Below are 23766 nucleotides of genomic sequence, written 5' to 3' on the forward strand. Positions count from 1 at the left end.
CAGAGAGCCAACGGCCGCCATCGCACCCGATGTCCAACGTATGCGGCTACCCGTCCAGGGCGCAACGCAAAGCAGCATGGCCAGTGGGGTCCAAAGGTCGATGTATCTTCGTCATCCAACATTGGCAAGATACGTACATACAAACAGATTTTGTCCCCCCCCCTTCTCCCCCACAGAAACTAGCTGACGTTATGTTCCTTTTCCCATTAGAGTCGGTGGCATTTGCCGTGCAATGCTTCGGACATCGATTTGCCTCCCTCCGTCTATCTGTGTAGGTGGCGTGGGCTGACGTTCCAAGATGGGCTGACTTAGGGAAATTTGGACAGTGTGAATGACTGCAAATGGCATATTGCATTCTAGCTCTCTAGTTCCCTCTTCAATTGACTCCCCATTAAGATCGAATCTGGAACATGGGATGTCTTAGCGTTCCGCGACCGACCGACGGACCGCACGTGGGTGTTGTGCTCACTGAACAGCCGTGGTTTGGAACAACAACGACGATGTTCCCATGATACTCGAGGTCCCCTCACTCAGTCGCTCGCTCGCTCGCTCGCTCGCTCTCGCTGGCGAACTTGGCAAAGTATACCAAGGCAACACGGTATTTGGCGAACTTTGTGCGACCGAGAAACTGCGCAGAGGGAGGCAGCCAATGGGATATTCAACGAAGGGTATCCTGACCCCGAAGACGGGCGAGGAGCACGTTTCCCAAGCTACCGATGCAAGCACCCGCGCAAGTGCTTGATCTTAAATGACGCACCCGATGATACTCTTTTTTTTTGTTTTCATTCTCCTTCTTCTAGATTACACCAAACCACAGAGCATCATCGGTCTGTACTTCCGACGCCAATACTGCCTAGGCTCAGTGGTTACAGAGAAGGATGACAGAAGGACATGCATAGAGGCTAACGACCCCGGATGTCTTATGAGCTCCAGAGAGATGGGTTTCACGATACGATGTGTAAGCTCACTGACATCAAAATGGCATTGACTTGCATTGCGCATGGAAGGGGAAACAAACTTCAATTGACTCACAATGCCAACGGGATGGAGATTGGCGGAGTGGTGCGAGGAAAAGACGGCCGAGTCCAGGAGAGAAAACAAAGTTCGGGTGTGTCTCCGGGAGCGAGGGCAAGGGCCAAGCAACTACTACATACTAGATACGAGATACCGCTATCGGCTCTCCCCCTGGGCCTAGGCTGGCAGCCTGCCCTGGTGGAGGTGACAGAAGGGGGTGGGCACGGGTGGTGCGCACACTACAACCTTTTCACTCTCACTACGGCTACACGCATACGCTTTTTCAGACCACTTCGCTCCACACGAACCGCTATTGGCGACATGCCACTGGACGGCGGCCAGCCCCTGTACGCCCGATCCCAGGTAGTTCCATGCGTGGTCGATTCTTTTGTCAGCCACAGATCGTTGCTTTTTCCTCGCCCCTCGCCCCTCTCCCTTCCTCCCACCCCCCAAAAAGTCCAAAGCTTTTCGGACATGGGTAGGAGTTGGCTCCGTCAAATCACACGTAGGAGAGTATAGTGCAACTAAAGGAAGGTCAAGAGGAAAAAAAGAAGTAATTATGACCCACCTCACCGAGGCCGCCCAACTGCCAGAAAGCAAAACAAAAAGGTGAAGGGGGTGTGAACCGAGAGCTGAGAGAAAGGAGACAAGGCTTGTCTCGAGCCAGGCTAGCCTGAATGCTAGATACGGACAACGGAAGAGAAAAACGGGCATGTCCATCATCGCGTGATCCCGGATCGTCCGCTTACAGCAGATGCTGCTCCACCATGATCTGACGACTAGCACCAATACGTGTATTGATTGAAACTCTAATTCTCATGGTGTTGTCGAATATTGACAGCATGGGCTGCTTTGGGGTTAATGAATCCTAACCCCGGGCCCGTATGTTCATCCTATTTGGTGCGGTCAACACTCCTGATCGCCAAAGCTACCACACCTATCCATGCTCCATCTCCAATTCTAGTCTCTTGGAATGAAACTGTCAGGTGAAGCCACCAGGGAAGCTAGAGAGATTCGGCCGTCGATCGTCTGTGGAGCTGACCCTTTCTCGGCTCTCGACTATCAAACGTTGGCCCTAGGGATGAGCAGCAGCAAGCGTCGCCGGCCGTCATTTACAGTGTACTCTAGGCCTGATCATCCACGTGGCAATCGCACATCGCAATACAAGGTGGCTTGGGGCTAGAGGGTCGTTCACAGCACAGCACATAACCATCTTTGCGCAATACTCGTTGATTAGAGGGCTCACTAGCTGGTAGATCGAATGCCACCACATATCCCGGTTGAGTGATGACGTAAGTATGAGCGTGCTACGTGACACATCTCATTCGCTGATAGGGGGTGGGCTGGGCCATGCGTCTAGAGGATTCACAGTGACGGTCACCGAAAGTCCTCCCCAACATGCCAAGCCGCTTCGACCGGCAGCACAGAACGGACAGTAAGCAAAAAGGGGAATACCGGCTGATGCTATTCCCGGCTCAACAGGGCTGATTCCACTCTTTGCGCCTCTGCATATGTAGGCAGTAGTCGGTGAGTCCAACATTCAAATTCAACTAGTGGGACCAGCCCTAACAGCACCACTGTATCCACGGCATATCATATGTCGGAGCGACTTATCATTGGCCGGATCTCTCGTGTGATGCATGTAAGCTCGGTGTTACCTGTGATGGCGGAGTGTCGACCGACAAGTCGGTGCAAGCATTTGTTCTGCTTGTGGTAACTTTGTGATATGTATCTATTGGGTGACATCCACTTGGTCTTCTGCAAAATGTAGTTGAAGTCTACGGGTCGCTGCAAGTACACCTCTTGACAGGTAAGCCCGTCCCAATCTACATTGGATGCGAGGTCCCATCAAGCAGCTGTCGATATGGATGGTCCGTCCAGAGACCCCATTGATACGTCTGAACAACGACTGTATATGACTTTTCCACCCTATCATATATCATATGGAAGAACGATGCTAAGAGAGTTTACCCAGCATCTGCAAGCAGCCACAATCAGCCAGCTGAGCCCCATATAATATGATATACATGGGCGAGGTTATATGTAATGTATAAGTAATCTTGCTATGCTTTTAGGGGAGTCTATGCTCTTGGATTTAGGTATAATTTCAATTCTGTATAGTATCTATAAGATTACAAGCTCTCTTATACAGTCCAATAGTTGTTGCTATACTATCCCCTTAGTTGTTAGTTACTACCAGTCATGTTTGCTTGGTGCTGTAGCTTAGAGAAAACAGCATCGAGACCAATGAAAAAGCCGAATCTACCCTGGAAGACGCTATTTTCTAACATACATCCACCACATATGCAACCGTGTCTAAGGGAATCGCCCCTGATGTATTGAGTAGGAGTCTTTGTCGCCTACTGTGTCCATACTCCCGCCACCAACAAGATTTGACATCAGCCATCTTGGTAGTCACAAACCGGTTTTATTGTTTAGAGCACCTAGTTATCTGTCTTGCGAGCTGCCGCTACGGACGTGAGAGAATGAGTTCAACAGATGTTGGTAGAACTGTCGACAAAACCAAGGGAGGGGTGGTATAAAGACAACCAGTATCGATTTTCCGTATAGCACATCAAATTACCCTGGTTATATCCGTAGGGCTGTTCTGGCATGCCTTCCAGCCAATAAAGTCTTAATCTTCTGGTAAAAGCAGGGTTGCATTATCCCGGGACGTCCTCGCCTTCCGATTCGTGATGCCCCCTGCAGGTTGTCAAGACGCAAGGGGAAGGACTCGGACCTCATCTTATCAGTGACCTGAACGTCATGTTTGATAGGTAACTGAAGCACATGTCGCGTAAGCATGAGCACTCGCTGAGGCGGGTTTGTATTGTAGGCGAAAGAGCCGCAATTCGACAGCCGGTGTTGATGATGCCCTTTGCTTGCTCGAAACGTGATTTTGTCCTAGTCAAGGATACGCAGTATTCTTCTAGAAAAAGAGGCCCAACGAACTTCCGGCTGGAATAAAAGCCTGAATTGCCTTCCTTGGCCATTATAGCTTGTGTTCTTTCTCGAATGGCCAGCTAGAATCAACTATGATCACAGAGATACACATGGTCGCCTAGATGACGTTGAATGGGTTCCCTAACCGGCCAGGAGTAAACAGAAGTCACCCACCGATGTGAATATGTCAGCTGACTCCTGTAACTTCTCCTTGACTAACTAAATAATGCGTTTCTCCTGTATGATTTCTTGGGTGACTCTGCCGGCTCTTGGCTCGGAAAGCAGTGGGCTGTAGAACTTGTTCATAATAAAGAGCTACGGACCATGCGTTTGCCAATCGAGCAGCCGGTCATCATTCGTGTTCCAACAAATGAGCCGCATATACTGCCCTGGGTCGCAAGTACGCCGCCACGCATTCGAGTCGCCTGGTACGCTCACCGGCATCTCTGTCAGCTTGCAGAGCGAGGGGACACCTGCGAGGATGAAGGCGGGACTCAAGGTAATAGTACCTGGTGTTGCTTACGCGGAGCCGGCGGCTGATGCATAGATCCCTAGCCCAAAATTGTAAAATAGTTATCCGTCTTCAACCGGTTGGCTAGATGCATATTATGACAGAGGGCTCGCACCAGCGAGGTTACCAAAGCCGTTGACGCCCAGTGCGGACGATACTCCTGCTCTCACCTTCATACTGGGGTGTTCGAGAAGCTCCTTGCCGTGGGAATGGGGAAAGGGGTCAATATCGGTATTGTCGATTCCGGTGTCGGTTACAGAAGCCCCGTACTTGGTGCCGGCTAGGCCCCGGGCATAAGATCGCCGGGGATATTCATGGAAAGTGGACAACAGAAGAAGCCTAGAAGGTTTGGATTCACTAGCTACTTGCTATGGCGGCGGTCATGGTACTACTGTTGCCGGTGTGCCCCTTTTCAGAAGCCACTCGGTTAGCCTAGGTAGCTGACTCTCATGTAGGTATCATTGGTATGAATTCAATGGACCTCAAGCAAGGGTATGGTGTTACTGGTGTAGCCCCTAACTTGGAACTCTACGCCCATCGGATGTTTGGCAGTTCGGCCACAGGTGAGAGTGACACCGTCGTTGCGTCAGCTCTAAAGGCACAGGCTGATGGGTGGACACGATCAGCCTATCGACCTCAGCACTCAGTCTCCGTACGGGAACAATCCGATTGTCGAATAGCTGCGGAGCTCGGAAAGGTAGGTAATTGTTGTCGTCATGTGCTGGGAGCCCCGGTGCTTGGGGTAAGTACAAGTCCTGAGTCTATAATGCGGACCAGACCAGTGAGCCGCTCAGAATCCTAAGCGTCGGCCCCGATGCCAATAGAGATATCCCGCTAGTGTGAACCGCGGCCGATTCTAGAGGGACCTATATACTGTATGCCTTCCTCTGGCCCGTGGAAGAGCACAAGGGGCGAGACCCGCATGTTACCGAGAACAGCTGATGGCGAAACCAGTGGTAAGAAACAAGTCAAATGCTGGAAGCCAGGGGAAGCTGAGCAACGGCCGTCGTCCGGTTTCGAGTCACGGACGACTGCCTATCGGAAGATGTCACGGTCTGCTGCCAGCCGTACACTCCCAGGTACATGATAGGATTCAACCAGGACACATCAAACCCCTACATTGTCGACTACGACGTGCCCTCGACCGGCTACTTCTGTACCGTCCACTTTACCACCGTCGGCGTGAACGCGAGAAAGAGGCTCCTGGGAAACTTTGACGCACTTGAGGGTTATGATGGCAAGTACAGGCTCTTCTTTGACGCCGACGCCTTCTCCGGCCCTCCGCGTGTGGCCCTTGGCACCCGACGGTACTTGCACGATCCTGTCGGTGGCCAGCATGGCCACGTCTCTCGTCAACGTGTAGAACGCCCCGGTCAAGTCTCCGTTCCCTGATTTGTCGGTCGCAGAGATCACGGCGCTACTCCAGACGACGGCGAAGCCCATCAGCTGCTGTACGACAATACTATGCTCTCGGGAACCTTTCAGCAGGGCGTCGGACTCCATCCCTACGGCGCCATCATGTCGCGTACGCAGACCAATCCGAGCCGGCGGACCACCTCAGACGTGATGCGCAGCATCTACTGAGTTGCCAATGTGGCAGTCACCCATCGTTTCCCAAAGATCATAACTTACACTCCGTCCCACAGAGGCGCGGCCCTTGGCGATTGGAGTCTCGACTAAATGGAACCAATCCAATTGATTAAAATACGTCACCGCTATCATCCCAACACCAATAGTCGAAATCGCGGCGGGGCCTCTACTTTCGGCGACGAAGAAGCATACCATACATCTACCCCCGTTCCCGCAGCTCGACAACGACCATATCTACTACGACCCGCCGCTGCCGCGTATTACATACACATTCCCCAGCGGCGCGTCTGTCATCATCAACGCCGGCTTGCTGGAAGTCAACGCGTCACTGGCTCACACGTCCAGCTTGGCGCGCTCACGATGGACGCGGATTTGGGCCGCCCACGTTCTGCGGAGCGATACAGCCATTGAGGCGAACCGGTACAGCTTCGATACAACGGCCGACAAAACACTGTATAAATTCTATATCTCGGGGGCAGCACCGAAATCCAGCGCGTTCGTGTTTCCGAGTTACGGCATCTCCATCAACGTCACGCGACCGGTCCACCCGGGATAGAGGACACAACGCCCGATGAGACGGTGCACAATCTCAGCCGTGGAGGTTCTCGGTGGCACGCCGCGCTTCTGAAATAGAATGGAGATTTGGCAAGGATGGCACATGGCTCGGGCCGGTGGTGAGGTTGGTTGATGGACCGGCTTGATGGAACTCTCCTGCTACCTCCCCCCGTTTGTTCTAGTTCACAATACATATGCCTATATGGAGAGTTTCCATAGGTAGTACCTGTTCTTACTTGTAGTCTCGCAAGGGGGCTGGCCAGCCATCTTACGTCCAACCCATGCATGGATAACGGCACAAGAATGGTCAACGTTTGGGCTTGCTCTTCCAATATTTCAACAATGGATATTGGTGCTGTGTGAAGTTTGGCAAGGGAAAGATCACACCGCGAACCATATTCATGGATATTTGTTCTTTGGCAGTATTAAAACTTTCCCGATGTTTGTTATGGCCATTGAATGTGTAATTGCTGAGCTGGACTTGATTGTTGTATTCGAACCACCACACTCGAGAATGACTCAGATCACTTGGTAATTGCAGAAGGATATCAAAACATTACGGGTAAATCCTAGAAACGGATTTCGTATTGCTCATCAAGGCGAGTTTCCAAAGAATAGATATGGGTACATAGATGTAGAGATATATCTGCTCCTCAGCCTCAGCGTAGGAGTTCAAAACCGTAGGCACAAACAAGCAGCGTGCGTGATGGATGGGATCTTACCGAATAAAACAACGCTGGCATACATCCCTAAGAGTCGGTCTGATAGAAGAAAGTGACTCGTGCAAAGCCATGATCTTCTAAGATACAATATTCCTCATGCGCCCATTGACACGGAACGGCACTATGCGGCCGACTTCGGGAGGGAAAACGAAATGAAGTAGTAATGAGTTTGGTGCATGCGAAGGCGGTGACGCTAACATGGCCAGCCATGGGCGATTCAGAGCACCATATTGCGGGGGAGCTAAGCTCGGATGGGCTTGTTTTCTGCCGTTACGCCGCGAACCACCCCCACTATGGACTTGACTATTCGGCGCAGTTTGACAAGCAAGAGGAGTTCGGAAGGGCGTGGGATGTTTCACATATGAAGCAGGTTATATCGAATGGATCTTGACGCATAGCACGAGCGTGTATACTTCTTCCATTACCTACCATCTCCCCCTCCGGCGCTTTATTCCACTTGTAGAGAAAGAGCTAGGAAGCAAGAACTTACAGCAGCGATGGCCCCATCACCTTGTACAGTACGCCATGCGCGGCGTGAAGGTAGGCATCTTGGTTTCTTAGACTGCCACAATACCACTAGGTAGGCTAACCACATGAGTTAGACATACCTGCAATCCTAGAATTGATCCGCGAACTGGCCGACTACGAACACGAGCTCCACTCCGTCGAGGCAACCGAGGCCACGCTCATCGAGACCCTGGCGCTTGCCCCCGACGGCGTCACCTCGACCTCGACCGCGCCCAACACCGAGCCCATCACGCCCTCGCGACCGGCGCGCTGCCTGGTCCTCCTCAACGAGGAACAAAAGACCGTGGGCATGGCCCTGTACTTCTACAACTACAGCACGTGGCGGGCCAAGGCCGGCGTCTACCTCGAGGATCTGTACGTCCGCGAGACGGAGCGGAAGAAGGGCTACGGCAAGCGGTTGCTGGTCGAGCTGGCCAAGGAGGTCGAGGCCATGAAGGGTGGCCGGCTTGACTGGTCGGTCCTCAAGTGGAACGAGCCCAGCATCAAGTTCTACGAGTCCATAGGCGCTATCCCACAGACCGAATGGCTAGGCATGCGGGTCGAAAAAGAGGCATTGACAATGCTAGGGGGCATGCTGGACTAATAACACGGCCGCACGTCCTGCCTGTTCTGGAGCTTGAGGGTATATATAAAATAAGAAGTGAAACGTACTAGAGCGCTTGATTCAACCGTTTATTTCCCTTGTGAGCCACTGGGCCTTTCGGGGAAGCGCCTTTCTCGTCGACGCCCGAGAAGAATTGCAGGTCCGAGTTAGTCACAGGTGATAGTTCTCGACGTGCCCCACCGAACGTGACCTGGAACTTTCCCTTGGCTTTGGTCAGGATCGGGGATGCCTCCCACACGCGGCCGTATATACTGCGCCGAAGCCTTCTGGGGCTGAAAGCTTTCACTCCTATAGGCTTGCCTTGGCCGCGAGGGTCCGAATCGCAAGCACCGGACAATGACTTGAACACGCGAGAGTTGCCACGCTCCACCGCTCGTACGGGCTTTGTGACATACGCCTCCCAGTTCCATTCCGGAGCAGTGTTTGTCGCAGAGTCTTGGCTTGCGACAGGCGTCGTGGCAACCGTTCGCCTTGATGGGACATTGAACATGTCTGTTTCTGCTTGCCCCAAACTGAGGGCCTGCAGCAGGTCCCATTCGCCTTGTGGTACCGGGGGCATCAAGTCGGCTAATAGTTTTGCGTAGTGCTTTTGCTCTTTCCGTTTCATCACTTTGGGCGTGAACGGCCGACCCCATGCGTTCTCTTTGGGGAGGACAAACGCGGGATCATATGTTTTGCGCATTTGTTTTGGCCAGTTGATGCTAGGATTCCGAACTTGGGCTCCCGCGATTGCCTTGATTTTTTGGACGTCCCAGTTGTCCAGCCAACTCTGAATGGGGGGTTCTTCGGGTCGATGTTTGCGACTCGATCCGGTGTCTTTCGCTGTTGGGAATAAGGGTTTCTGCTCTAGGGCATCCGAATCTACCACGGGTTCTTTTGCCAAGTATAGGTCTGCCAGTTGACGTCTTCGTTTACCCAATCTACCAGACGCAAGGAAGCAGAGATGGAGCGTGCGACTGACATGGCCAGCGTTAGCAGAGCGTAGGTAGCGTAGTGACTGGTGGGCCTTGTGGATGTTGGGCCTCCGGTTGTCGCGAAACTTGGATCGGATTCTCTCGGTCACCCACGGGCGACAATAAGGCGGGACGTACGTGGCTTCGCGGAGAAGGTGCCGGTATAGGTGTATGACAGTGTCGGGATGGGGTAGTTGGGGCGGCATCGTGGCATGAGTGCGCCTACTTAGCAATCTAGGTAGAAACTGGAGGGCTTGTGTCGCTGCTAGCTCCCAAGACCTCTAGTATGTTTCAACAAAACGTTGCCATATGTAAAAAGGGGCGATGGGCCAAGAGAGACACAGCTACTAATCAGATGGCATCCAAAGACAAAGGGGGTATAGTCTCCGCCGTGAGAAGGGGGGTGTGTGGAAGTTGGCGCGCTGCACAAAGGCTTGCGGGCCATCGACTTGTATGGATTCTTTGGCGCAGAGCATTCGATAAGAGCTTGATCGCTTCCACTCTCGGTGAGCCAAGGTGAGGAGATCGGGGTAGGCTGCAGGTGAGCCATCGGATCTAACGGCTTACGGCTAGCGTCTTTCTCACCTCCTTATGCCCCGCTTGTATTTCTGCTCCCAGCTGACAGCCAATGAACCCCGCTCCCTTACTGAGCAAATGCTGCAAATCTGTTAAGCACCGGTCCGTGCCCCCTCGGATGACCTCCCAGCCCAGCAACCTTGGATTTTGCATCAGTGCGTGCAGCAATTCTCTCAACGAGTGAGTGCGCGCGCGTCTCTTTCGCGTACCGAGCCCGTTCCTCCATCGCCCCCCCAAATCCAATTTCCGTGCCTCTACACGACCAGACACGTCCCGTCCAGCCCGTCACGGTCTCACGAGATTGACACGCTCTTCCACGCTCACCACTTTAATTGAATTCCTCCTTTTGGACATAGGCCTGAATTTTCCAGCTCAAGGGTAGCTCCAGCTGCTGTTCCTCCATATATCCAACGGGCCTGGTGAGAATTGGTCGATCCGGTTTGCCCGATCCATACGTGAGCCCAGCCGTTGTTGAACCGGTCGGTGTTGCAATAGGTCCATCATCCTGCCTCTCCTCACTGCACTCACTGTACTGCACTGCACTTTTTTGCCCTGGTTTGGCCAGCCAACCAACCATCCTTGGTCACTTATCCCTCACACTGCACACTTGCATTGCGACAATCGAGTCGGAGCTTCAACAAGTCTTTTACGATCCTGCATTATACCACAATCCCATTCTTGCTCCTATACCGCTGTGTCGTTTGGTTTCCTGCGAGACGTCCGCTTTTGCACAAGCCCCCCCAACCTCGGCGCAAGTGCATGTCGTTCATCTTGGCAGGCTCATGTCCGCCCCTACATGCACACGATAAGCAAGAACACATCAAAAGCAACCGCTCCGGATTCCTGAACCATTGACGGCCTCGTACTTGACACTGCTGGAAAACTGGTTTCTTTTTCACGGCCTATCCTGAAATTGGATCGATCGCCGAAACGGATACATATACATACGTACATACTTATCGCTAAAGGGGAGATACTTCCATGGTTGAATGAATGGCCTCGACTAGCATCAGCACCAATCCGACCACAATCCCCACCGGCGCTTCCACGACCCTGGCCGAGCCTTCAACAACCTCGACTCCCACCACTCACAATCGGAATCTCTCGGCGGCCACCAATTCGTCGACCATATTCTCCCAGGCGCCTCGTGCGCCCTCCTCCTCTGCTTCGGCATCTCAGCCGTTGACAGCCTCCTCCAGTAGTACTCTGAATGCTGCCACTGCACATCCTCCGGATCCCAAGATGTCGCAACCTCAACCTTCCTCACAGCAGTCTTTCACCATGACGCAACCCTCCTCTTCGCAAGTCTTCCGACATTTCTCAGATTCTCAATCACGCCTGTCGCATAGCAACAGCCAGCAACAGCCAAATGATGGCTTCAACATCTACTCGGTCAGTCTGATTTTTTTTTCAACCCCTGTTCTGCGCCGTGAAATTACGGGCCAGAGTCGTTGCTACCATTGGGGTTCGCACTAACACTTGCTTTGCTCAAACATAGGCCGTGTATTCTGGCGTAGACGTATACGAGATGGAAGTCAACGGGGTAGCAGTCATGCGTCGGAGAAACGACAGCTGGCTTAATGCGACACAGATCCTTAAAGTGGCCGGTGTCGACAAGGGCAAGCGCACGAAGATCCTCGAGAAAGAGATTCAGACGGGCGAACACGAAAAGGTCCAAGGCGGCTATGGAAAGTACCAAGGTACTTGGATCAAGTTCGAGCGCGGTGTCGAAGTCTGCCGCCAATATGGTGTTGAGGATATGCTGCGCCCTCTGCTGACATACGACATGGGCCAAGATGGAGGTATTGCCGGCAGGGGGCGACTTCAATACCCCGACCAAGGAGCAGGCCATGGCTGCGCAAAGAAAGCGCATGTACAATAACCAGAACAATGTCGCCGATTCGAGGACCAATGGCCTGTCCGGTACATTTTTCAAGAACATCTCGAGTTCGGCATCAAACGCAGTCGCCGCTATCAGCAAGGCTCGCCTTGATTCGCCAGGCCCAAGGGGACGTCATGGCTCTGCGAGGCCACCCAGTTTCAGCCGCCAATCGTCGATGCAAAACACCGAAGATTTCCCCGGCAACTCGCAACAGAGTTTTGCCTCAGACTATGGCCATGTGGACTCGGCGTATTCGACTCAAAACACCAACATCTTCCAGGGCGGCGACGAGCCTGCCAGAAAGCGCCAAAGGGTCATCACGCCAGCGGACAGCTTCGGTTATGCGTCGCAGTCCATGGAGATTTACGCCAATACGTTCCCAGGCTCACCCACCGAGCCCAATGAGTCCTTCATGTACTCTGGGATCAATGTGCACGGAGGGGATGACGGCATCCCGTTGCAGCCTCTCCCTTATGAGGTATCCCCCGAGGCGGAGCAGAAGCGTAGTATGTTGATGGGCCTCTTCCTGGATGCTAGCATTAAGGATTTCTCCAAGCATGAAGCCCTGCAATCTCTCACTCCCCTCGACCTCGATGCCCCTATAGACTCATCCAGCCACACAGCCCTGCATTGGGCGGCAACACTCGCAAGACTGCCCTTGTTGAAGGCGCTTATATCGGCAGGAGCGGACCCATGTCGTGTGAATGCGGCTGGTGAGACTGCTCTCATGAGGGCTTGCGGTGTTACCAACAACTCGGATACGGTCTCATTCCCAGATTTGCTCGATGTACTCGGCAGTACAATCGAAATCAGGGACGGCAAAGGTCGGACACTGTTGCACCACATAGCTGTGACGAGTGCAGTGAAAGGTCGAAGTCACTCAAGCCGATACTATCTCGAGAGTCTATTGGAGTGGGTTGTGCGACAAGGCAGCGCACAGAGCAGTCAGGCCACCGCCAATGGCAATGGCAACGCCGGACCAAGGATAAATCTCGGCCGATTCATGAGCGAGATTGTCAATGCTCAAGACAAAGCCGGCGATACAGCCCTGAATATTGCCGCCAGAATAGGCAACAGGAGTATAATATCACAGTTGCTTGAGGTTGGGGCAGATCCTGGCATTTCGAACAAAGCTGGGCTAAAGCCACAAGACTTTGGTGTGGGTGGCAATGCGGGCGAGGATGGCATCAATGGTGATCTCGTCGATACCAATGGTGTCGTCGCCAATAACCAAAAGAGCCGGGAAAGCAGTGACGATATCATCACCTGTAAGTGACCCGGTGTTGTAAACGTCTCGCCAGCAAACACTGACATTAACAGCAATAACACATCTTCTGAACGAGACATCAACAAGCTTCCAGACAGAGCTGAAGAAGAAGCAATCAGATCTCGATACGCTTCATGCTTCGCTGAGAACCACCTCGACACAGCTTAATGACGCAAAACGGACACTGGAGTCTCTTCAAACCGCAGCGAAATCGCAGTCGCTCACGCGGCAGAAGATCTACAACCTATCTCAGGGCAGGGATGAGGAGCAAAACCGTCTACTTCGCCTGGAACAGAGCCAGGGACCTATGGACCCCAACAGCAGCGCCTGGGAGACGGAGCTTGCCACAGAAACAGTCGACCCCTCGACTCTCCCTAGCGCAACCTTGTTGCGCGCAAGGACACAAGCCCTCAGGTTACGAGCTGAAGTGACGCGCAAAGCTGTGGGTGCGCTCAAGGGTCGAAGCAAAGACGTCGAGGTGAAATATCGGCGGGTCGTATCCCTCTGTTCTGGGGTACCTGAGCAACAAGTTGATGAGGTCATCGATGGCTTGCTGCGGGCTGTCGAGAGCGAGAAGGATGGTCTGGAAATCGGTCGTGTTCGTCGGTTTCTCGGGGGCGTGGATGGCGTAGTGGCCTGAGGGTCTACTTGACCCTAATGGATGGATGGGATTTTGATTTCTTTCGTCTTTGGCTGCAATGAAAGGCGTTTGGGGGGTAAGCATACTGAAAGGACTGACGACTTCTGCGATGGATTTTTGCGAGAAGATTCCGATTTGACTTCTTTTTTGGTATGGTGATGGCAAGCACCAATTGCATAGTTAACTTTTACCCGCAGACACATTCGTGGTCTGCCTGCTGTTTTCTTGGGGGTATAGATGGACAAGGGGAGCGAGTGGTGCGGCGGCTGTGAATTTTTCGGCTGAAAACATGGAGAAGAAGGGAAGTTCAGTTGGAAGAGAAAGAGATACCAAGGTCTCCTTTTTGTTGTTGTGGTTGATTAAACCATTACGAGGGCAACATCCGTTTGCCAGAGTGCATAGAGCTGTGTTTGTCTGTGTATGATTATATACATAGCTTGAGCTATTACATACTTACCGGCGGAAACGAACGAATGAAGACAAACAGCCAACCTGCATGCATGTCCCTTGTCTAACCTGTCGCACCAGCTTCACAGTGAAGATCATATGATTCTGTATGCCAGGCTACCTTCACTATGCGGTGGGGCGGTTTGAAGACATAGGACGAACTGTTGACTTTGTTTGCACAAGTCCTACTCGGGGGGTATCTCAATTCCAAACTGCCTAGCCCATGGCCTGACCATACTCCTTTCTCATCCAGTAACTCCCAAGGCTGGGAGCGTGACAGGTATATACTGACAACCATAATTCAACATGAGACTATACACACACGCATGGTCCGTTCTATCATCTGACCCTCTCCTCTCCTTGTTCTTGGCCAACTTTTCTTCCTTTCTTTTTCTCTTCACAAGCCAGGGATAGTTGGCACAGATCCCCAATCCCGACCCCGAGCTCTCTCCACCAGCCCGTCAAGGAGCTTCCAGGCTGACTTGCTGCCGTCTTCGGCGGGTGGCATGAATACCTTGATGCGGCCTCCCTCGGATAGCACGAAGCCCTCGCACGCGATGCGCAGGATCCGGACGCTGGGGTGGAACATGTTCAGGGCGAGGTGGCGGACCAGGTAGAGGCCCAGCGCTTCCGTGAAAGGCTCATGCATTTCTTCGTCTTGGACTTGTCGCCACTCCCATCCTTCGTCGTCTTTGCCTCCGGCCAGTTTCCGTCGGCGCGAGGGAGACATTGTCTTCTCGGAACTGGGTTGCTCGCCGGCTTTCCGCTTGCCTTTCCGCCTGTTGTTTCCTGATGCGGTCTCGTCGTCGCGGTCTTGAATCGCTTGTTGGCCGGCGCGGATGAAACGGCGCACTTCTTCGGCGGGGACGATGATGTCGATCGCCTTAAGTCCCAGTGATTTTGTGGTTGTAGTTTTACTTGTGGTATTATGGTTATTGCCGCTGTTCTTGGTCGCATCGACTCCCTCTGATGAGTCTTTCTGTTGTTGTTTCGTCGCTTCTGTAGGTTCCTCGAGAACGTGGAAACCCAGCGAGAGAACGACATCCTTGACCAGTCCCCGACCGCTGCCGCTCACGCCCGCGTTTGTATGCCAGGACGCCCAGCTCGACACCAGGGGCCGCGTGCCGAGGCGCAGGGGTCGGATGCGCACGTCGAAGGTGCGGGCGAGGAAGTCATTGAGGACGGACCGTAGTGGAGTCGGCATACGGAGCAGCAGAAGCGGGAGGTGAAGGAACTGTTTTTGGTCTGCGACAAGATTCGTGCTGGCTTCGTTATGTGTTGACCATTGAGATGTAGCTGCTGCTGCTGTCTCGGCGCCATCGCTAGAATCGTCTTTGTAGAGTCGGGGTAGAAGACAGGCCGCGAATGTGTTGTTCTCGTACCGCAGTTCTACGCTCAGTGCCCGGGCATCGGTGTTTCGTTCTTCGTCGTCGTCGCTCTCGGAGTTTTCGTTGTTGTCGTCTGCGTCTTCCTCTCGACTGCCCAGCTCAGCACTCCCTTCCCGTTCTCTGCGCCGCCTGGCCTGACCTTGACTTCCACCACCACTCCGACGCGGAAGCAGCTTGCGCAGGGGCACCCAGCGCCACTCCACGCCCCCGAGCGCGCCGGCCCGTCCCAGCGTCGCGTCTTCGGACGACGAGCCCGCGAGCCCCACCTGGACGCCGCGCACGACGTCGCCGACGAGGGTGTCGCGGAGGCGCTTCGACAGGGTCTGGAGGCGGGTGCGGTCCAGGCGGTCCTGGCCGAGGTAGAGGGGCGAGACGCGGTAGAGGGCGAAGGTGGAGTTGAAGAGGGTCGGGAGCGGGTTGCCGTCATGGCCGCTCGTGTCTTGTTCGTCTTGGTCTTCGGAGGCGGACGCGGGAGCGGGACTGGGGGAGGCGGAGGCGATGGGTTCGGGGGAGGGGAGGGAGGTGCCGGGCGGGCTCGTTTTCGTTTGGGCGGCATTTTTTGTTCGTGTCAGGAGGAGAAGTCGAGTGCGCTGCCGAGGTTGGCCGGTTGGCAGTTCGGGTTTGTTGTGTTGCTGTGCGGGAAGCTGAGCTGTCACCCCTCCCTTGCGCAACCAGCTTGTACAGCTCTTGCGCGGTAGATCGGGCCCAGGGAAAACGCGTCTGAATTCGGTACGCGGGGTCCAAAGCGGCGCGAAGCGCAGTGTGAGTCACTTAGTCGGTCCTTTTCAGATATTGTATGCAGAATGTCGCGTCTAGACCTCTATGGCTATGCTTCAATTGGACTTTTCCTCGTTCAAGAAGAACACGCTTGGCTCATTGGTTGATTGGGCATTGGCTGGCATCTGTTGATACACAAGCGCCAAAGTGAAGGGCCTTGAGGGCTTGGCTGCATTTCCGTACCGCCCACCGTAGCCACCCCGGCGAAACTCCAGCACACTCCAGTGGGGTCACCCGCACTAAAAACATTTAGGCGCAGCTCTCGCCCACTAGTTTTGGGACGTCTTGCCTCTTGTGGCACGCAGGCTGGTCCTGTGCACCTCGAATGAGCCACCGACAACATGAACTCAATAAGAACGACGCTTTCATAAGTATTGATGCGTTTGCCTTATCTGTTGACCCGGCAATTAGATCTGGACGTTTCATCCCTTTACCACATTAATCGGAACTTTTCCACTAGGTACATGTAGATAAAGACAGTATCTGCCACTTGCCAATACAATGAGTTCGCCAACACCCGAGCAGGATTCAGACGCCTCGGTGTCAGTGGCATCGGAACCATCTCCAGTATTCCACAAATTCACCAAACTGCCGCCCGAGATCCGTCACCACATCTTCTCCGCCGCCATACCCAAACCCGGCATCAACTTCTTCAATCTGCACACGTTCCCCAATGACCACCCCGGCGCCAACCGGAGCACCTCGCCTCCGTCCCTCTACCTGGACATGCGCCGCATGGCCATAGAAGACGACGACGACGAGGTCGCCGAGTACGACCCGTCCTGCTGGCAGGCCCGCCACGCCCTGCGCCAGACGTGCCGTGAAGCCAGATCCGTGTGCGCCATCCCCGAGGACAAGCGCATCCCGCTGACGCTGACCGTCCCGAAGCGCGGCTTGTTCGTCCGCGCAGGCGACGGCCTGCTGCGCTCCATGATGCCCCTGGAAGCCCCGCGCCGCGGCCGCGATGGTGCCGAGGCGGCGGCAGCAGCAGCAGCGGAATTCCCAGAAACGGAGCGGGTCGTGCACCGCGTCGTCGAGGTGTCGGCCGACGAGCTGTTCGTGCTCTCGGTCGAGAACTGCAGCTTCAACCTGCCGTTCGAGGAGAGCCCCGCCCTGCGGGGCGAGGACGAAGACGACGCAGACGAGGACAACGACATGGGCTGGTCCTTCGATCCCGAGTTTCGCCCTTGCGGCGTGGGCCGCCGCGGCAGTCGTTTCTTGGGCATTCCGGCGTCCAAATTCTGTATTGGTCTGGCCCGGCCCCCGAACGACAGCACCGTCCAGGCCCTCCAAGAAGCCTACATGGCCATCTGGTGCGCCGTCACGGGCTGGGACCCGGTCGTGCCGATGCTGCAGTCGCCCGAGGCGGCGCGGCTGCTGACGGACGACTCGTTCCCGGCCATGGAGGCCAACGTGGCCGTCTTCGACGAGATCTTCCAGGCGCAGGAGTCGAGCCTGGCCGTGTTCGAGGACACGTGCGACTTCGTGGGGCGGCGGCCGCCCGCGACGGCGCACAAGCGGTTGAAGCCCGTCACGGTGGCGTACCGCGACCGCTGGGACGATCGGTATACCGAGGTGGCGACGCACGATGACGATTACTTCCCGGTCGAGTCGATTACGTCGCCGACACTCACGGCGCGGACGCTGGTTAAGCTGGGGCCGGAGAAGTCGGATGTAAGGGAGAGGTATATGCGGTCGGCTATCCTTCAGTCGCCCAAAAGACCGAAATAGGGGTTATACGTGAAGTACCCGACGGTTTAGGCATAACTACGTCAGCAAATCTTTATATGCCCAATGAACATGTATATACCCCGTGTACCATGTTCCGGTTCTATCTATCTCTAGTCTGCTTCTAGGGCAATGTTCTCTTATGCCAACAACAACAAACATACCGCAACATGTACGGCTCTAACAAAGTGTGTCTACAGCTCAGAGCAGCGTGTCTTTGCGGTTCAGGACCATCAACCCTACAGTCACTAGTATTCAAATCTCCAACGCGAATCCGCGTCGCCCTTCCAGCCCGACAACTCCACTACAACTGGTGCGCCCGCCTCGTCCCTGCGCCTGTTCTCCCGCCTCAGGCGCCACCACAGCAACGATACGACGACCACATTAGCGAGCAGGTAAGCCAGCGCGAAAGAATCCCCACGATGAACCGCGGCCCGTCAGTCGACCGGTACAGCTGCGTCCCCAGCACGGCGCCCAAGTTCCCGATGCTGATCTGCATCGCGTTGGCGACGGCGCGCTTGGTCTGGCCCGAGACGTTGATGGCGGGCCACGACAGCACGAGCGCGACGGCCGGGTAGATGCCGCCCGCGGCGAAGAAGGTGCCGAGGTACGACACGCCCGGCCGCTGTTTGGGGTCCGTGTTGCCGAGCAGGATGCAGTAGCCCACGGTGCCGAAGAGCGAGGAGCCGCCGATGAAGAGGGCGCGCTGGCCGGTGCGTTCGGAGAGGACGGCGAGGGCGAGGCTGGTGAGGAAGGCGAAGGCGTAGGGAGGCACGGTGAGGAGTTGGGCTTTGGCGGCGGTGTAGCCTAGGCTGGAGATGATGGTGGGCTGGGGGGTTGGGATGCAATATTAGCCAGGAGTTGCCTTGATCGACCTTCAGGGGTTGAAGAAAGCAATTTAGGAGCTGCTTACCATGAATAGGGTCAAGGTATATAGTGGCAGGCTCATAGTATGAAACCCGAGTCCGTACAACCAGCAGTTCCCGTCCTTCAGCGCGTCGGACACGGCCGACCAGGTGAACTTTTCGTCGTTGGTCGCATCGCTGTCGGCGGTGAGGCGCTGGTGGATGTGGCGCCGCTCGTCCTCGGTGAGGAACTTGGCCGTCTTGGGGTAGTTGTGGATGAACTAGTATGCTGCGAGGGCGACCAGCACCGTCAAGATACCTTCCTGTTTATCCTAGTCAGCTCTTGCTCACTATGACGTTCCGCTGTCGCCCAGTGGCTCTGCCGTCATTGGGATGGTAATGGAGGGATACTGACAAGAATAAAGATCCAACGCCACCCGTTTGCCCATACTATGCCACTCATCTGTCCGATTCCCTATGGTGATATATATTAGCATGCCTTTGAGTCATTTCGTGCAGGATTGGTATATATAAAACCACATACGTAGGCCAGAACTCCTCCAAAGGCACCGGCTAGCGACGCCGCGCTGAAAAACAGCGATATACGGTACTGGCGCTCTCGGCGCTTATACCTGGTTGTAGCATATCAACAATAGTTCATCGTTGGAATGAGAGACTAAAGTTGCTTACCACATGGAGAAGTAGTACACAACCCCCGGGAAGAGACCCGACTCCGTGATCCCCAGGAAGAACCGCGCGACGAAGAACCCCGGCATGTCCTGCACGATACCCAACAGGGTGGCCACAACGCCCCAGGCGATGGTCAAGGTTGGGAGCCATACTCGCGGGCTCGTCCGCTTGAGAATGATGTTGCAGGGGATCTGTCGTTGTCACTGTTAGTCTCGCATGTTCATTTGAGTCGGCAGGCAAGCTTGTCGTACCTCAAATACAACATATGCGACGAAATACAAAGTCAAACCCATAAGGTACTGGTTTCCGGCTATGTTCGGGAAAGAAAAGAAAAGTATTAGCCTCGACAAGTCATCATCTCCGAAAAGGGGCGAAGGGTCAAGGGGTGGGGGAGGTGTACTCATGTGAAGGTCGTCCAGCATTCCCTCGATGCGAGCATTTCCAACTGGTCACGGAACTCTTCATTAGTATTTAGTCTTCATTCTAGCCCCCTCAATTGGTCGTATTTACCATTGCTCCTGTCCAGGAATGAGAGGAGATACAAGACTCCGACAGCTGGCAAGAGATGATGGTCGAGCTTCCGCAGCAGTTTCTTCTCGTTGACGGGTAAATCACCACCAGTGACTTCAACATCCGAGTCAGCTGGAGAATCAACGACGAGACTCTTTCTCTCTTCTGAGTCGGTCATTTTTCCTGTTGGCCCAAAAGGGGTATGCTCTCGTTGGTACTGACGAAGGGCAATGAGACACATCCGGTTTTGCGCAATGGGCAAATAAGCGTTTTATTCATTCTACATATGCACTGGCTTCAAGCACATCATCTTAATCATGTCGTTAATAGGTACAGGGGACCCCCGATTCTATGATGAAATCCAAGATACAGGAGAGTCGACCTTCCAGTAGGAATTGGAATTGGGATGATTTGATTGGTTCATGCTTCGAGCACGCCTTACTCCCAACGATTCACGACATGTTTCCCACCCCCGCTACTCTTGTAACGAGCGATTACGCGATCGGCTCCTCTCCAGCCCGAGTAATATTAGGCTCGCATCTGCTAATAACATGTTGGCTAGTTGCTAGATGGCGCATAGGCTCATGCAGGAATGAACCCCAATCGCGAAGGATGCCGGTGCGGGCGCAGTTCTGTCATAAGGATCAGCATGGACGCCCATTCAAGTGCGACACTGTAACTTATCAAGAAAGCAAAGCAAAGGCAGGCTTTGAAGATTTCATCAATGTTTTTAGTAGGGGTATTCTGTCCAGAAATGCGTCTAGGTCTAGGTAATGTTACATAGCTTCATCTCCTCGGGAGTTTGTCCAGGGAAACCACGCCAGGGAATCAACATCGGCAGTTCTATCCTGCAAGCGCGCCACCATGCCGAAAGTTGCCCACGCTTGATCGTCATGAGTCCAGCTTGGCTATTTTTCGGAAGACCGCGTTCTCCACGATAGGCAACTCCCCCACCATCTGCACCCCCTTCCCCTCGGCGCCGCGCACCTGCTCCGCATGCAGCCCCATCGCCAACTCGGTCAGGAACCGCCCCATCGGCTCCGTCGGGCTGTGGAACCGCGGCGTCAGGTTCCGCATCGCGGGCAGCAGCACCGGCGCCATCAGCCGCAGCGGCAGCGGCGGCGTCGGCAGGTAGGGCCGGATGGCCTCGTGCGCGCTGCCGTCCACGCCCGCGGGCCGCATTGACAGGGCGTGGAACCCCTGGTGCGGGTTTCTGTTGTTGTTGTTGCGCATCGCCGCCAGCGCCAGCTCGGTCTCGCCCTTGACGCGGGCGAAGAGCGAGCTGAAGCGGCCGGGCTCCGTCGTCGCGCCGGCGCCGGAGACGTAGACGAAGTTGAAGGGCTCCTTTGAGTCTGACGGGGCTAGGCCCTGGAAGGCTTTCGCGGCTTCTAGCGCGAAGGTCTTGGTGATGTTGATGTAGTCTCTGTTCGTCGATTAGGGGTTATCCGGTTCAAGAAAAAGGAAGGGAAACAGTGCGACATACTCTTTCCCAACCTGAGTCTGACTGATGCCCAAGGCCCATACGCAGCCCTGGGCCCCTTTCAGCTGCGAGAGGACGGCCGGGTCGTACTTTTCAAAGTCCGAGTTGAGGACCACGTTGATGCGCGGGTCGTTGGCGGCCTCGGCCATGGCGACGGGCCGGCGGCTGAGGATGCTGATCTTGGTGACTTCCTTCATCTTGATCATGGCGTCGAGGACGCCGGAGCCGACCAGGCCCGTGGCCCCTGTGAGGATGAGATGCATGCTTGATTTTGTTGCGGTTGTTTTCTTTCCGGGCTTGGTAGGTTACAGGTGCTGCACTTATTGTAGATTAAGTATTATAGGACGAGTAAGTGTTGACACGAGGGTAAATGATCTCGAGCAAGGCATATTTGTCCTTTTTCCTATTTGTTTTCATCTAGAGACAAAAGCAAATAATCTAAGACTCTAGGTAGCGACGCCGTCGTACTGCTTTGCTTTGCTTTGCTGTCAGCCCCCGGCATTTGCTAAATTCCAGTTAACCCCGGGCTTGTGCATTAACGCCGCGGCTGTCATCCAGGCTTCTGACGGGGCTAATAACACCGCCCCAATTTGTTGGCACCTTTGGCCCTGGATGCTGACAGATCTCGTAGACGAACTTGGAAGCTGCTCTTTACATGCGTTGATATCGCATGGCTGACTGAATTTGTACCTGCAAATAACTAATGGTGCACGTATGCCTGCCGCCCAGAAATAGCGTCGTGAGCAGCTTGCAGCGCCAACAAAAGACCCCTGATATTGGGCTTCTGCGAAGTAACTTCGATCATCACCCTCTGACTCGGCGCCAATCCAAGAACGAAATAAGAACATCCACATTCAGCTACCATCGGATTCACCCGAAGCATTTCATCCAAGCTATGCTGCGATAGGGAAAGCAATGAGGGAATGAAGAAACAGTCATCATCCTCCGTCCGAATTGAAACCTCCGTACGACCTCTTCAACTTCACATCCTCAAGTTTACAGCTTGGTCTTGGCCCAGGCAGCCGCTTCCGGAACGTACTTCTGGAAGTAGCCGGTGTGGACCTGGCCATTGTTGCCGCTGGCGCAGGCCGGGTCGCCGGCGTCGCACCAGGACCGCAGCTTGCTGGAGAAGGCGTTGAGGGCCGAGAGGCCGGATCCAGTTCGGGGCCAAATCTGAGTGATGGGTTAGCCAGTCAGTAAAGGAAAAGCCAAGCATATGAATTACGCAGAGGTGAGGCCGACTTACTCCTTTCGCCGAGGAAGGGGCGTTGCCGCCAGTGTTGTACGACTGGCTGGGCGTGTGGCGCACATCCCCAAAGAACAGCGCCGCGGCGACTGCGTCACACCAGTCAGTTATATCTGTTCCACTCCAATCAATCCTTCACCGAAACTTACTCTGGTTCCCCGGCGACGTCGACGGCGACAGCGCCCCCGTAGTCCCCTGCGTGCACCCCTGAAACTCCCCGCCCCCGCCGCCGAGGATGTCCCCCACGACGTGCCCGCCCTGCGAGTAGCCCGTCAGGACCAGTTTCGCCTGCGGGCACCGCCGCGCGTACGCCGTGATCTGCGCCAGGCCGTTCTTGACCCCCGCGCCCGCCGAGGCGCAGTAGTTCTCGAACGTGGCCGGGTACTGGATGTCCTCGTAGCCGCAGCCGCCGCCCGAGACGCCGGAGCAGATGGCGTCCGCGAGGGCGCCTTGGCGGCCCGGGTAGGGCTCCGTGGAGCCGCGCGCGATGAAGACGTGGACGGATTGGCACGCGGCCTGGCGCTCTTCGATGAGGGGGGCGGCGGTGGCAGCCTGGGCCAGGGCGGTGGCGGCGAGGAGGTTCTTGACCAACATGGTGAAGGCTTGAAGGGGGCAAATGATTTGGCTAGGATTAAGTCACTGCTGAAGTTAGAAGAGGCGGGATGTCCGTGTCTTGTGCGGGATGAGTAGCAGCTGCATCACTTCCCAAGGCACGACGCGTTTCCCATCTTATATACACGTTAGGGCATAGGCAAATCTAGCTATGTCTCGTCCTCCGACTCCTCCCTCTTCCCCGACCCCTCCGACTCCCCCGTCTCCCCATTCCAACAGCGTCTTCTCGTCAGCTGACGGGGTCTCTACACCAAAAAA

At 54.8% G+C, this 23766-nt stretch overlaps 10 protein-coding genes across 10 annotated transcripts; 4 read left to right on the plus strand and 6 right to left on the minus strand.

Annotated features, from left to right (window-relative positions):
- Window positions 1-5575: 5575 nt before the first annotated feature.
- On the minus strand, window positions 5576-5971 carry PG986_005172 (uncharacterized protein; the record flags this gene model as incomplete). The annotated part of the gene is made up of 1 exon (XM_066841394.1): window positions 5576-5971. The coding sequence occupies one exon, from the start codon at window positions 5969-5971 to the stop codon at window positions 5576-5578; it is 396 nt and encodes a 131-aa protein (XP_066701256.1).
- A 15-nt stretch (window positions 5972-5986) lies between these two features.
- On the plus strand, window positions 5987-6614 carry PG986_005173 (uncharacterized protein; the record flags this gene model as incomplete). Its single annotated transcript, XM_066841395.1, has 2 exons — window positions 5987-5993; window positions 6205-6614. The coding sequence occupies 2 exons, from the start codon at window positions 5987-5989 to the stop codon at window positions 6612-6614; spliced, it is 417 nt and encodes a 138-aa protein (XP_066701257.1).
- Window positions 6615-7832: 1218 nt separating this feature from the next.
- PG986_005174 (uncharacterized protein) lies at window positions 7833-8446 on the plus strand (the record flags this gene model as incomplete). The annotated part of the gene is made up of 2 exons (XM_066841396.1): window positions 7833-7875; window positions 7938-8446. 2 exons carry the CDS (start codon window positions 7833-7835, stop codon window positions 8444-8446), a joined length of 552 nt encoding a protein of 183 aa, XP_066701258.1.
- Window positions 8447-8513: 67 nt separating this feature from the next.
- On the minus strand, window positions 8514-9626 carry PG986_005175 (uncharacterized protein; the record flags this gene model as incomplete). Its single annotated transcript, XM_066841397.1, has 1 exon — window positions 8514-9626. The coding sequence occupies one exon, from the start codon at window positions 9624-9626 to the stop codon at window positions 8514-8516; it is 1113 nt and encodes a 370-aa protein (XP_066701259.1).
- A 1363-nt stretch (window positions 9627-10989) lies between these two features.
- Window positions 10990-13785, plus strand: PG986_005176 (uncharacterized protein; the record flags this gene model as incomplete). The annotated part of the gene is made up of 4 exons (XM_066841398.1): window positions 10990-11388; window positions 11495-11728; window positions 11793-13146; window positions 13199-13785. 4 exons carry the CDS (start codon window positions 10990-10992, stop codon window positions 13783-13785), a joined length of 2574 nt encoding a protein of 857 aa, XP_066701260.1.
- An 844-nt stretch (window positions 13786-14629) lies between these two features.
- PG986_005177 (uncharacterized protein) lies at window positions 14630-16646 on the minus strand (the record flags this gene model as incomplete). Its single annotated transcript, XM_066841399.1, has 2 exons — window positions 14630-16252; window positions 16581-16646. 2 exons carry the CDS (start codon window positions 16644-16646, stop codon window positions 14630-14632), a joined length of 1689 nt encoding a protein of 562 aa, XP_066701261.1.
- Window positions 16647-16898: 252 nt separating this feature from the next.
- PG986_005178 (uncharacterized protein) lies at window positions 16899-18128 on the plus strand (the record flags this gene model as incomplete). The annotated part of the gene is made up of 1 exon (XM_066841400.1): window positions 16899-18128. One exon carries the CDS (start codon window positions 16899-16901, stop codon window positions 18126-18128), a length of 1230 nt encoding a protein of 409 aa, XP_066701262.1.
- A 346-nt stretch (window positions 18129-18474) lies between these two features.
- On the minus strand, window positions 18475-20348 carry PG986_005179 (uncharacterized protein; the record flags this gene model as incomplete). Its single annotated transcript, XM_066841401.1, has 7 exons — window positions 18475-18954; window positions 19039-19251; window positions 19386-19445; window positions 19515-19602; window positions 19661-19851; window positions 19912-20105; window positions 20171-20348. The coding sequence occupies 7 exons, from the start codon at window positions 20346-20348 to the stop codon at window positions 18475-18477; spliced, it is 1404 nt and encodes a 467-aa protein (XP_066701263.1).
- Window positions 20349-21061: 713 nt separating this feature from the next.
- PG986_005180 (nucleoside-diphosphate-sugar epimerase) lies at window positions 21062-21913 on the minus strand (the record flags this gene model as incomplete). The annotated part of the gene is made up of 2 exons (XM_066841402.1): window positions 21062-21593; window positions 21654-21913. The coding sequence occupies 2 exons, from the start codon at window positions 21911-21913 to the stop codon at window positions 21062-21064; spliced, it is 792 nt and encodes a 263-aa protein (XP_066701264.1).
- A 733-nt stretch (window positions 21914-22646) lies between these two features.
- On the minus strand, window positions 22647-23490 carry PG986_005181 (uncharacterized protein; the record flags this gene model as incomplete). The annotated part of the gene is made up of 3 exons (XM_066841403.1): window positions 22647-22823; window positions 22897-22985; window positions 23046-23490. The coding sequence occupies 3 exons, from the start codon at window positions 23488-23490 to the stop codon at window positions 22647-22649; spliced, it is 711 nt and encodes a 236-aa protein (XP_066701265.1).
- Between the last annotated feature and the right edge of the window lie 276 nt (window positions 23491-23766).

Source organism: Apiospora aurea, assembly GCF_038362705.1.
Source record: "Apiospora aurea strain CBS 24483 chromosome Unknown utg000004l_segment0_segment0, whole genome shotgun sequence".
In the NCBI taxonomy this organism is placed as follows: domain Eukaryota; kingdom Fungi; phylum Ascomycota; class Sordariomycetes; order Amphisphaeriales; family Apiosporaceae; genus Apiospora; species Apiospora aurea.